The 14,148-nt window shown below is 43.5% G+C and overlaps 2 protein-coding genes across 2 annotated transcripts in view; one reads left to right on the top strand and one right to left on the bottom strand.

The window, feature by feature from the left end:
* The first annotated feature begins 5,893 nt into the window (after window positions 1-5,893).
* Window positions 5,894-14,148, top strand: part of PDSS2 (decaprenyl diphosphate synthase subunit 2) — a 69,888-nt gene continuing 61,633 nt past the window's right edge. Inside the window, exon 1 of the mRNA XM_035109292.2 lies at window positions 5,894-6,594. Within this exon, the coding sequence (XP_034965183.1) occupies window positions 6,308-6,594 (287 nt within the window). The 5' untranslated portion in view covers window positions 5,894-6,307. The remainder of the gene's footprint in view (window positions 6,595-14,148) is intronic.
* Window positions 9,626-10,206, bottom strand: LOC118082211 (fatty acid-binding protein, adipocyte-like). The gene is given in 2 exon segments (XM_035109294.2): window positions 9,626-9,909; window positions 9,912-10,206. Coding segments are annotated over 2 exon segments (396 nt in total). The 3' UTR covers window positions 9,626-9,808.

The raw sequence follows: 14,148 nt of genomic DNA, 5'->3' as shown, positions 1-14,148 counted from the left end.
CACAGCCTTAGTGTAATCAAGCAATTGTCTAGTATTTTTACACCATTCATCAGCCAGAAAGACTTGCTATGTGCAGTATATATTATTTTAGGCTGTCCCTATCCTCAGTTTACATTCTAAAATAAACTGCATGAAAGGAAAAGAGAATAATGGGAAGGAAAAAGGAAAGCAAAGTGGGGTATAGGTAAATATAGAATAACAATACAAAGTAAGGCAAAGTAAGACACCAATTCTTAAAGTGGCAAACGTCTCATAACAGCTGGATTGGAAACGGCTCAGGGAGAGACATTGAAAGCAGCTGGTCTCTCAGCAGAACCAATGGTGTGGGTTTCACTTCACTTTCTTCTCACAGGAGGAAAACAATTACAACTATAGCAAAAAGCGCTGGGCTTTGAACAATGTAAGCTCTCCCTCACCAAAGAAACTTAGAAAAATAGTACCTAGTACGGTAGCAAGCAAATTTATTTGAATATGTGTGATATTGATTCAAATCAAACTCATTTCCAAGTGAGTTGCTTGAAATCTGAGCCTAGAATTGTACTCTAACCCTATTAAAAATATGTAGGAATTTTGCAATTTTATGCTGAATAAAACAGTAAACACGATGTTTTTGCAATAACTTTTTGCTTCATCAACAGGCCAATTACACAAATTAGAATCTATAAACCTTCCTCTTAGAATTGTAGCTGTCCATACATGAAACACAACTGTGGGTGGGTGGAATGTACTTGTAGCATTTTAGAAATTAAACATGTCTAGTCGAGTGTACAGTGTGGATCTGTGGCAGAATTTTTACAGCCAACCTTCTCCATAGTTAGGAGAGTGGATGTGAAAGCAGGTGTTTAGGACTACATAGCCTTAAAATCAAGTGTTCCAGCGTAACAGGTTTCTGACTCAGTTGGCTTTTATTTTGGGTAGAAGGGGAGAACAGTAATTTCACTATTGTGCCAAAATGATAATGAATCACTGAGGTTCTTTTTAATACATGCAAGCATGTCACTATGCCTGTCGGTTTTTAATATACTGTTCTAGACAGAAAAATATATATATGCATGGCTATAAACCTATCTCAGTTTATATTTCAACAGGTTCAGCTTTAACCCTCTCATGCTAAATTTTCAAGAAACTCCTAGCTTTCCTTTCCAAGCATTTCTTAAATGTACAGAGCCTCTCTCTTGCTTTGGAGGCAACAAACTTGTTTTCTTGCTTTCAGCTCCTTTTCAAAGCCTGGCTCTTTTGAACTTCCCACTGATTTTAATGGTCTTGCAACCTCCTCAGGAACTGTCCTTGGAACCTCCATTACAGTGAGGCCCACTTCATGTGAAACAAGCATCACAATGCATGATGGCTTCTTGAAATACCTTTGCATAGCAGCTGTTCCACATGATGAACTGTTCAAGTGCAATGGCCTGCCATAGTGACTCTTCGATTAGGTGGTTTTCTTCATACCAACAGAAACCAGCAACAGGATGTTTTCTGTGGCAGCAAGGAGACAAGCCACATGGTGGCAGCTTGTCCACAGGAGAAGCTCCTTTCTTTTGTTCCTCATTTTCTTAACCCTTTAACTCAGTGACAAGCAGAGTCTCTCTCTTTGCATAAGGCCAACCTTGCAGCTGGTGGTTTACAACTACAGTACTATGCTGCTGCTGCTGTAGTAGTAGCTGTTGTTGCCATTCTCGCTGATAACAAACTCGGTGGTTGTGTGACGATGAACTAAAAGTGAAATAGGACCACCCAAAAATAAAGTATAAACTTGGGGGTGCCCTCTGTACAAAAAAAATACCTAAGTTTGTGAATTAAAAGGAGGGGGGAACACACAGCAAAGTGCCTAGAATTATGCACTTGTCAGTTGATGCTATGGGGGGGTCCCAAGAAACCTGAAGTCAGGTAGGCTATGTTAATCTATCCAACCTTTTTGAGATACGGAGTGTTTGTGCTACAATTAAAATCAGCTGCTAACCCCAAAGTGAGAAACAGATCAGGAGAAGAAGGAACTGGCCTGCTTGAAGACCTAACATGTTATAGCACGGGTGTCAAACACAAGGCCCGGGGGCCAAATCCGGCCCGCCAGACCTCGTCATGTGACCCGCCGAGCGCCCCAGCCAGCGGGACCCAGCAGCGGGACCTTGCTGCTGAAGCGCAATGCTGACAAAGCTCCGACAAACAGCTGGGGCCTGGGGGGGTAGAAAGGCGGCTGGAGCAGCGCTGCGTGGAGCACCCCGAGCCACAGCAGGAGAAGGAGGAGGCAGCTTGCCAGGTCAGCGCCCAGCAGCGCCGCACGGAGAGTCCCGAGCCTCTGCGATGCAGCAGTGCTCTGTAGCACTTTGAATCCTCCTCCTCCTGCCACGGCTCGGCGCCTGGAAACGGCTGCTGCTGCTGCTGCTGAAGCACAGACTAAGCACCCAGCAGCGCCGCGTGGAGGAGGAGGAGGAGGATTCAAAGTGCTACAGAGCACTGCTGCGTCCCAGAGGCTCAGGACTCTCCGTACGGCGCTGCCGGGCACCGACCCGGCAAGCCACCGCCTTCTCCTCTTGCCTCACCTCCTCCTCCTCCTGCCGCGGCTCAGCCTCATAAACGTGAGCTCAGCAGCGGCTCAGCCTCACAAACGTGCAACTCTGAGGCTTTACGCACGTCTCCTAAAACGGACACCCGCTGCCTCACGCTGCACGGGAAATGCTTTTTGCCCCTGGGTCCCTTCGCGCTCTTTTCTGGCGCTGAATCAAGGCGGCGACCCCCCCCTTCCCTTTCTTTCTTCCTCTCTCTCGTTCTTATTCTTTCTTTCCCTCTCCTTCCTTCCTTCTTTATCTCTGTCTTCTCTCCCTCTTTCTTTTTCTTTCCTTCTTTATTCCTTTCCTTATTTCCTACTCTTCTTTCTCTCCCCTCTTTCCTTCCTTCCTCTCTCCCTCCCACTCCCTCTTTTCTTCCTCCCTTCCTCCCCTCCCCTCCCTCTCCTTCTCCTCAGAAACATAGGATGCTGCTTTATACTTCTGGCCCTTAAACCCTGGAACCAGGAGAACAGCTCCAGTGAGTCAACCTCAGCCAGTCCCTTTGGTGAAGGGTGGTGGCTCACTGGCAGAACATCTGTCCTGCATGCAGAAGGACCCCAGCATCTCCAGGTACCAGTAGCTCTGCAAAGCTCCTGCATGAAACCCTAGCGAGCCTCCACTACCCAGTGCAGTTACCAAAAATCATTTTTCAATAAATTGTACAATAATTGTACATTTGAATATCTACTTGCCATTATTCTGACTATGTTAGTTATTACTTACATTATTACAAAAAACAGTAATAATTGAATGCAGTGACAATAATTTATGATAATAAAGAGTGGACACATAGTCCTACAGATACAACCGGCCCTTTGAGGGTGACCAAACTGCTGATGCGGCCCCCGATGAATTTGAGTTTGACACCCCTGTGTTATAGTAATTCTATTGGAAGGGGACAAATAGAGTTGGGATGTTTTCCCAATGTCTATAGCTGTGTGCTTCCCCCCCCCCTTATATAACTATAAAATGCAGGTTTGGAATTGGCAACTCCCTGGTGCTGTACGGCATATAAGGGGAAGGCCAGGGGAGCAGGGAGGGGGAAACTGTCATTTATCTCTTCTCAGTTCCTGAAACTCCTCCTCGATCCACAGAGAACTTTGAGCAGGACCACAAGGCTACAGTTCCAGTTAGCAGGTGAGAATACCCTGCAACATTTTCTTCAGGTCTTACTGTTGTTGATATTAAATAATTAATTGTGTGATTCCCAAAAGGCATATGTACAACCTTTCTTTTAAAAGACTGTTATACTTCTGTTGTAGTGAATAACAAAGCACTCCTAGGTCGTAGGAGTTTGTCTGCGGACAAACTCCGGCTCCTTCGGCCAGTAAAGCAAGATGAGCACCGCAAACCCAGAGTTGTTCGCGACTGGACTTAGCTGTCAGGGGTCCTTTCCCTTTCCTTTTATTTTCAGGGCTGTACTCTTAAAGGAGTTCAACTTGAACATGAAATAATTCAGTCATTTATTGTCATGAATCCCATGGAGAAATCCTGGTTGAAGGGACAGAAGGATTAGGATGAAATCACTTTAGTCTGATGAAGGGTAGGGACCTAGGAGTTCATTGGAGCCATAGCTGCCCCACCATTTCTGGATGTCATAGCAGAGGAAGCAGCTTCACCTGATCAAGACTCCATCCCACCTCCTGTCCATGAGGTTGCTCAGGTAACCATGGAGCCATGTGAGCCTGAGTCGGAGAGTGAGCTGGCCCAGACAGCCCAGGGTTCGTTCCCTGGGATACACTGTTGGGTGCACCAGTACAAGCACCACCACACCTGCAGGAGTTCCTGCTTGCTTGCCCATCCCATTGCTTGAGATGAGAACTGCACAAAAGACTGGTCACCACATTATTCAAAAGAAAAGCCTGGGTGCGTGTCAGGTGTTAGGACGGCTTCTTAGCTTGTGCCTAGCCATATATCTTACAGCTCTGCTTTTGAACTTATGAACTGTGCAGCCTGTAACCTGATATATGTTTTAACCGTGTACTGACTTCTGGAATAAAGCCTTTGGGAATAATCGAGTCCAGAGTCTGAGTACTGTGACTGAGTGTGGGAGCCAGGACATTTACTAGCTAGCTGTCTTAAAATCCCCCCACCCCCCGTGTAAAATTATATGTGTTATATCTAAGACTGTCACAAGAACTCTTATTAAATTAATTGTATGAGTTTTAGAAAATAAATCTATCAGTTCAAATTTGTGTATATGGGTGTGCATAAATGTATGTATAACGTTAAAAAAAACTTGCTATTAATGGAATAAAATTGATTAAAAAGGAAATGGCCTAAGAATTACTACCTTCTAGTTGGTCTCATGCCTTCATGTTTTCTGGGAATATTGAGCTAAGTTTTTCCCCCCTTTGCTGTTGTGATATTGCTTGTTCTTCCTTCCACCCCTATTCATTCACCATGAAATCTTGGATAAGGTCTTTCCAGCTCCCCAATACAAGGGCATGACTAGAATGATAAGTTGGTATCCTACCTACCTCTATGGAGTACATACTGAATCAACACCTGCACAGAGATCCCAGGCAGAGCTAGGGATGAAGAAGACTATATATTCTGGATATTTGGATCAGGCTGTACTGAAGATGACTAAATAAGATATTTGTAAATAATTATTTATTGTGCTTATGTGTATATCAGTGGTGGGAAACCTCATGCCTAGGGGCCCAACTCTGATAATGCCTTTTGCTTGCCTGGATTGAGGACAGAGAAGGGCAGTGGCGGATTTGGGGGTCTCAAATTTAAGTGGCACCCTAACAGACAAGAAAGTGTTTTCTGCATTCAGGGGCGTAGGAAGAGGGGGGTTGATAGGGGCACTGTGCCCCGACAGCGCGATCCCGAGGGTGTCATCGCGGCTGCCCGCGCCGCCCGCGCTGGGCACCCTGCCCCCACAGGTGGTGTGCCACGCCCCCAGAACATGTGGCTGCCCCGCCCCCGCCTGCTCTCCGCCTCCAGTGCCGGAGCGTGAAGCTTCGCCACTGTCTGCATGTGCTGTAGAGGGAAATAGGGGTGATGTGTCCCTGTGCCAAAACGGTATAGAAGTGCTGGAACTAACCAAAGAGGTTCCAGAACTCGCACCTCTTTCCGGCTGAAAAAAACCTCCTGGTTTTATTATTTATACCCCTGTCTGGGTTTCCCTGTCTTTGTGGCTTGGGAATCGTGAATTTTTTCACGCTGCATTTTGAAGCGTGTTGGAAAAGCAAGGAAGCGGCTGGCCCGCGCCTTTTCCGTCTCCCGCGTTGCGAACAGCTCTGCTCCTCCGCTTCCTCCAAGTAATGCCCCCCTCCCACCCGGCAGCCGATGCCGCAAAGCAAAGAAGCAGCGCGAAAGCAACGAGGCTTCCCAGCCTTTCTTTTACGACACTTAAGATGGCTGCCTCCATGAAAGCGGCTTGTGGGCTCTGCGCCGGGGAAGCTACTTAAGAGGGGTTGCCGAGCCCTTTAGATTGGCTCCTTTCCAGCTACTGGATTCAGAGGAGTTTGCCCAAAACAGAAAGAAAGAAAGAAAAGTAGTGTTTTTGGCTTTAGGAAGCGGCTGGGAGAGGGATGCGGAGCGCGCGCGGCGTTTGAACCGTTGCGAGGCGCCTCATGGGACGGGAGGAAGGCGCAGGCCCTTAGCCGGGTGTTGGACCGAGGGGAGGGAGCAGCTGTGGTGGGTCCCGCCCCGGAGTTCGCGGCAGGCAAGAGCTCGGGGCAGTCGGGGAAGGGCCCGCGTGGTTGCCTTGGGCTCCTTCGAAACAGGTGTCCCGAAGAGGAGCCGAGATGCTGCGCTCCGCGTTGCTGGCGCCCTTGGCTCGAGGCTGTTTGCGGAGGAGCCTCCCGCAGTTCCGCACGGGAGGAGCGGAGGGGAGGCAGCGGCGGTGCCTCTTCTCCGGCTCCCCCTCGTCCGCTTCTCACTGGAGCAAAGTGGTCTCCGAAGCCGAGAAGATAGTGGGCTACCCGACCTCCTTCCTGAGCCTCCGCTGCCTCTTGAGCGACGAGCTGAGCAACATCGCCATGCAGGTGCGCAAACTGGTGGGGACCAGGCACCCGTTGCTCAACACGGCCAGGTAAGCGCCCCTCGGGGCCTCTGAAGCATTGGCCACCGAGTTGGCTGTCACTTTTCTCGTACACAACCGTCCACTCCCGCAAGCGAGGTAAATGGGAGGCATACTTACTCTTACTCGCTTCAATTCCCCAGTCAGGTTTCCTATCGCAGCGCTTCTTCCGGTGTTGCAAAACCCCGGGATTCCCTTCATTGACCCGTATGACCGGTCAGCATTGTCTAATTAGATTATGTAGCCCTGCTACCTGAAGCCTTTCTTTAAAACAACAAAACCAGAGGCGGCTTTATGTTGAATGGCAAACATATTTAATTTGAATTGTTTGTTGTTGTTGATATTGTTTATATTTCAGAACAAATCAATAAAAAACTATTAAGAAGAAAAGAAACCCAAAGATGGCAAGGATTGAAACGGGGACTTTCTACATGAAAATGAAGTTTTATGAAGAGAGTTGTTTTAGGCTAAGATGTGAACACTCACTTAAATATAGGAATGTTCCTGGTTTCTGTGCAGAGGGCTCATGGGATACAGTTTTTTTCAAGAAACTCCATATAGGAGTACCTTTTCTGTTTATAGGTAGATCTGAGTGTGCTGGTAAACATCAGAAAACTTATGAAGTCTGCATCCTGTGAATTGCAGAGAGTGGTATTGAGTGCTAATTTTACTCAGAGTAGGTCCATTGAACTTCATAGATATGACTAATTTGAGTTCATTGATTTCAGTGAGTCTATTAAAAATAAAGTGGGAACTACTGTGTGCAACAGCAAGGCCCAGCCATGGAGCTAATTCCAGTAATACTGATAATATCTGAGTTTAGATGAAGTTATTACAGACTGGTCCTTAAGCTCGAAGACAGGCTTCCTCAGCCTTGGCCCTCCAGATGTTTTGAAACTACAATTCCCATCATCCCTGACCACTGGTCCTGCTAGTTAGGGATCATGGGAGTTGTAGGCCAAAAACATCTGGAGGGCCGAGGTTGAGGAAGCCTGCTCTAAGATGTCAAATTATGTCGCATTGAGTGGGGGTATGTGAGCACAGGACTGAGAGATTCGAAGACACTTGAAGGGGGTGAATGTGAGGCTGCAAGAAGAAGAGTGGCTAGAGTGATAATTCTCTTACAGGAAATGTAGATTTCATTTTAATCAGTCAGTATTTGTTTTGTTTTTTAAACAAAACTGTGCAGGAAAAAAGAAAGTGAAATACAAATGAAAATCTTTTTTAGTTAATGAGCACCAAGTGAAATCATTTAATGAGGGCCATTTTTAACTGGTAGGGACTATAAATTAAAGGCCTTGGTAGTGAAGGAGACTATCTTGGTTATTGTTTAAACAAAATTCAAAAAATTCCTTCCAGTAGCACCTTAGAGACCAACTGTAATAAGGAGCTTTCCAAACTTTTCATGTTTGTGACACACTTTTTAGACATGCATGCATCATTTCATGACACAGTAACTCAGCAAACCAGAGGTTAAGCTAACCCCTTTCTAGCCCTAAAAGGAGCACAAGGAGTGTTCACGCAACATATCTACACACTGCAGTTGACACACTTAACGTGTCGCAACACATAATTGGAAAGCTCTGCTGTAATACTTCATGGGAAACAAACATTTAAAGGTATTCTGTTTGACATTGACTGATGGCTTTTGTTTATTCCTTCAACTTCCTAAGAAGCTACTTGTGTTGGAGATTTTTGTAGTATGCAGATTTATTTAAACTTCATCAATTGAGAGGTGGTTGATAAAACAGCTATGGGGGCAATCCAAACTCTAGGCTGGAAGCAAGAGGGCTTGTTGAAGTATCATCACCATCACCTCATCCATGGCCCTGTCACTCATGCTGGTCAAGTAAAAGATTAGGGGGTGGGGTCAATAAAAAAATATCCCTTCATAGCACCAGCACTCAGACTGAAGAGGCTTCCAGGGGAAGATGCTTGGATCAAGCACACTGCCTTCACAAGATAGTAACAGGACAAACTCAGGATCCCCTGGATCATGTCCCAGTCCTGAAACACCTTGTTTTCTGGGTTTCCCACTGACAATTGCCAGAAGGGATACAGCTAGCAGTAGCTTCTGCCGACCAGTGTTTGGGTAGGCACATTGGGATGCTTCTCATGGACAGAGTTGCCCTGCTGAAATCTGCCACATCCACATGCTGTCCGGCACAGCAGATTAGGGATTTGGACCCTCCTTGTTTAATTGGCTGATCATCACAGTGAATTTCCTACGCTGTTTCTGGTGCTGACTGTAAAAACTGGTTACAGTATTTATAGGAACATTGCTTGATACTCTGGTCTGCTGTTTTCATTTCATTACAATGGTTATTATGGTCTTGGACAAGTCATATAAGATTATGTGATAGCTATTTCCAATATAACAATACTTTTCAGAAGAGATTGGTTTGATTTATTAACATCCTTCAACAGTTGTGAAAAAGTTTGATAGTTATTCTTCTAAGAGAGCAAACTTGGAATTTAAGTACTATAGGGTAGATATGTTTGTTTTTGCTGTTGTTTAATAGCTCTTCAAAGCTATTTCTTTGTAATGTTCTCAGGATATCTCCAGACATAATTACCGGTAATACTTTTCTAGAGAGACCAATTTGAGCAAATGAGAACTGTTTCAGCTAAAATAATCAAATTTAGAGGCAGTATTAGTCTATCTTTAAAGGTTAGCAAGAATCCTTCTAACATTTAGGAAAGACATTATAATTTGCATAAGTTTTCTATTATAAATCATTGTGAATAATATTTCTAGTTTTTTAGATCCATTGGCTGAAGGGCTATAGAATTTGCCAGATGCACCGCCATGCGGATTGTCAGATATCCCACCAATATGACATATAATCCTGGCAGAACATCACAAATATGCCAGTATAACATTCCATTGGTAGAATTGTTCTGCTGGCAAAAATGCACACCATATACTGGTTTAAAAACTGATAAACCTTTCCTCTTCCAACATACATCACTTAACATTGTATACACTGAACCTCATTAATCTTTTAGTGACCATTTCCCCACTTTATTTTATTTTTTAAAGCACTTTATTGAATAGTCACCATACTTTTAGGTTGAATACTGTATACAGGTTCTTTGGAACGGTTCTATCAATAACATATCAGTTCTTTGGAGAAAGCAGCTGCCTTGTGGGGCTCTGCATCCCGAACCAACTAATTTTCCTGCTTCTGTGTCCCACTAACCACACAGGGGAAGGAGTCTGTCTTCATGCTTTCTCATACACTCTGTTGCAGATAACGTTGTTCATTTCACACTCCACAACCGGCTTTCCATCTTCTATTTTTCTTTTTATTGTGGTCTCTTTTCATCCCATTTCTGCAACTGGTAGAGCGACCCATTGTCTAATGTCACAACACTCTTTACTTTCCTGTCATCTGCTGTGGTCTCATCAAACTGTTCCCCCAGTTTGAAGGAAATCTTGGTATTCTTTAAACTGCTCTCTGTTTTGATGGTTATAACATCTCCGTTGCAACTGATGATCACATTGGGCTTAGCAACACCAGCTACCTTCCTGGTGGCAAAGCCCACACCAAGTTCTTTCATGTAGTCATCAAATTCTTCAGTGGAAATCAGCTTCCAAGTCCCCCAAAATTGTTCACACATGGTGTGAGGAACTTCTTACAAATTTAACTAAGCACCACAAAGAGCACAGCACCACCATTTCCCCACTTTAAAGAGATCCTTTTTTGTTTTTAATCCCTCCACACCAAAATATATTTGTGTTGCCAGCAAGCTTTGCTACTTCACTGCCTCCTCCTAATTCTAGATCCTTTATGAACATGTTTAAAAACATTGGTCCCAAAACAGATCCTTTGGGACCCCACTACAGTCATACCTTGGTTTTGAACAGCTTAGTTCTCAAACATTTTGGCTCCTGAACGCTGCAAACGCAGAAGTGACTGTTCTGGTTTGCGAACTATTTTTGGAAGCCGAATGTCTGACGGGGCTTCCATGACTTCCCATGGCTGCGTTTTGGTTTCCAAATGTTTTGGAAGTTGAATGGACTTCTGGAACGGATTCCATTAGACTTCCAAGGTACGACTGTATTTGCATGCCTCAAGTTCTCTGCTTCTTGCTCTTTAACCAGTTCCCAGTCCATAAGAGAACATTTCCAATTAACTCGTGATTGATGTGTTTGCTCAGGAGTGTGCAGTAAGGAACCATAGCAAAAGATTTCAAGTAAACAATGTCTACATGCTGACCCTTTCCAGAAGTGTGTTGATAGTCTCAAATGGATTAGTGAGATGGGGTGTACCTTTGCAGAAGTTAAGCTGATTTCTCTTTAGCAAGACATGCCCTTGTATACACTTGATAATTTTGTCTTTAATGATGCTTTCCATCAATTTACTTGAAACAAACATTAAAGTGTTTTGAAGGTGATGTCTTCATTGCTTGACTGCTCTGTGTATGCTTTACAGGCACCCTGACCATGCAGCTATATAGGTGCTGTGTTGTATGTGATTTTCTTCCTCTTGTTTGGTGTGCTAGAAAATTTGAATCTCTGCTTATAGTTATGCCTGGGGAGGTGCTATACTGGGGCTACTGCTGAGTGTGCCACTGGGGCTGATGGACTGGGGGTGCTGTGATGGTGCCATTTTTGTATATGGTGAAGTGTGTGGTAGAGCTAACGCAAGGCCCCTTCATGAGTTCATTGGCTGTCTCCATATGTGACTGATGACCCAGTCTTGGATATTAGTGTTTCCAGAAGTTCTGGCAGCCATGTACATCTCTTTCTTTCTGCTGTTTTTTTAAAAAAAATAATCTTAAGTGTTTCCCTCCTCTCTCCCTGTTTCCCAGATAGCAGCATTGTGCATCTCCCCACCCACCCCACCATAATTCAGAGTATCTGATTGTTCTGTTGATTGTTCTGTTGTACCTCTTGAGAGAACGATGTTTGCATACATTGCTTTTATACTGAAGCAAGTTGAGACATGGGGTTGCAATCCACAGGTGATGAAAGACACCTCTGCATGAGATTTACTCAGGTAGATTGTTAAGAGCTTATACTCTGTTCTAGTGCGCTTGAGATTGTCAGGTGCATAAAATGTTTTTGACAAAACACTTTATAGTCTGTCAATTTGAGGTAAAACTGTTTATATTCCAGAGTAGTTGCCTTGGTCTCATACTATGATTTTACAAAGCCAGCAAGGCCATGAAGATGGGCAAAGGGAAACTTGAGGAGGTTGGTCAGTGAGGCAAAGCTGAAAATGGGGAACCCTGTAGCTTTGCTTTTCTAAAAAAGGAAACACCTTTGGCTTGGTGAGGCCATCATAATTTGAGATTAGCTTTATTCAGGCGGTGTCCCCACAACAGTATCTACCTTTGTTTATTGGCTAAAAGACAAAAAACTATCAGCCAAAAGTGAGGTTTAAATTTGAGTTTGAATTTGAATCCATTGTTTAAGAAAATGATCCAAAAAGAAGTTGCTGGGGTAGCTTTAATTTTCTTATACTCAAAGAGAAAGTTAATGATAGTTTGAGAAGACCTGTTTCAATATAAGCACAGTAAGTATAGTTACAGGCAGGGGCAGAAACCTCTGCTCTGTGAAAAGGATGGTATGAAAAGGATGTGTCCTATAGATACTTGATTGACACAAGCCTCATGATGCTGACTGCAGCCTACATAAGGAAAGGATATGTGACAAAAGTATGTTACAATATGACAGCTTAAAAACATCATGGAAAACAGTCTAGGTCTTAGATATGAGTTATTAATGCTTTAAAAAGCAAAATACAAAACTACTCAAGAGTAATAAAACTGCTATACTGTATATTAGAAACCACATCAAAACATTTCAAGAGATTATCTTAATTTTATGCTGACAACATAAATGAAATGGTGCTATTTAAAAGAATATGTTTTGTGTTTATTTTCAGCTTATGTAATTGCAGTTTGTTTGAGTCATTCAAATAGTGTGAACTGAAATATAGCCATGAAATACGTAATATTGACTTTCAGATTTCTCAAGTGAGATAAATTGAAGGTAGCATTATTGCTCATAACTTGGAAGTGCTAAGGAGTATGGCCCATCACAGATTTAGATATGCTTAAGACATTGATTTCAGTGGGTTTAAGCACGCTTTGCAGTGGGCTTATTTGTGGAATTTTACCCCCCTATACTGACAATATGGTACAGTGGTACCTCAGGTTACAAACACTTTGGGTTACAGACTCCGCTAACCTGGAAGTAGTACCTCGGGTTAAAAACTTTACCTCAGGATGAGAACAGAAATCGCGCGGCAGCAGGGGGCCTCATTAGCTAAAGTGGTACCTCAGGTTAAGAATGGTTTCAGGTTAAGAACAGACCTCCGGAACGAATTTACAGCTCTAGTCTTCTGAGTCTGATGGCAGACTGTTTCACTTTACAGCTGTCCCAAGATTACCACATTTTCAGTAGACCACCAAAAGCATAGCTGTGCTAACCTAGACTTAAATTTGGAATGTTGAAGACAGGAAACTCTTTTGTTTGGGCATTCCCAATTGCTGAAAATACTTGGCTTTTAAGGCAAAAGCAAATTCTTCTGTAATAAGCCTAATTTAGCCTTGTATTCTACTTTCACCCCACAGATTTTCCAAATTTAACAAAGCTGTTTGAAATTTTGCAGTTGTATTATTATTATTATGCTGCCTTTTGTATGGAAAGTTTCAGGCAAATCACTTATGACAGCTGGCAGATACTGGATTTCTGTAAACGAGGTAGCTTTCAGTATTTCAAACTTTTCCCTAACTTCCCCACTCCTCCAACCCTGGCCTGGGTTATAAACTTTTAAAGAAGAAATATTCTGTTCCTAGCAGTTAAATTTGTTTTACTTTGTGGTGTCTGCTCAAAACTTGTGTCCTTGGCTAGCTCTGTGTTTTGAATGACCTTTTCATGTTCACACAGAGATTTGGTTTGTTCAATGACTTATGAAGGATTTGGAAAGGAGGCACATGCTGGCACATTTTAGGAAACCTTCTATTAAAACCTTCATAAAACTCTTCTTGGCTCTGAAGTAAGATGGCTATAATGCCAAGGGAGGGAGGAAAAGAACATGCTCAAATGAGGGGAGGGAGTCTTTAAAATTCAAAGCCAATTTCTTTTTACTGAGGCTTTCTAAAATATTGTGGGGGGTTTTCAGAAGAAAAAGAACTCATATAAGTTCAAGACAATAAGAACAAGAGGTAAACACAACAGAGCAAAAATGACAACGTTTTAGCAGAACCTTCATTTAATACATAATATTGAAGCAAAACTATCAAAAGGACTTGGAAGAGTGACTCAAATTGCATAACTTGCATTAACTAGTAGTTTATGACTTCCTTCTACTTTACAGATGGTGAATCTGTGGCTGTCAGGGATTAGGCTCCAGCTCCCATCAGTCCCAGCCAACATGGCCAATGATCAGGGAAGGTTAAGAGTTGTAGTCCAACAACATTTGAGGGCCACACGTTCTTCATCCCTACTCTACTCGGTTTGGATGTTGCAATTTAAGTAGTGCAGTAGTTTACAAAGCTTCCTGACCACCCTGAATCTGTTGTGACTGGACAGCAACTGATGTTCGCTGC

This window comes from Zootoca vivipara, chromosome 3 (genome assembly GCF_963506605.1).
Source record: "Zootoca vivipara chromosome 3, rZooViv1.1, whole genome shotgun sequence".
NCBI lineage: Eukaryota > Metazoa > Chordata > Lepidosauria > Squamata > Lacertidae > Zootoca > Zootoca vivipara.
This window is presented reverse-complemented; position numbering and strand designations above follow the sequence as displayed.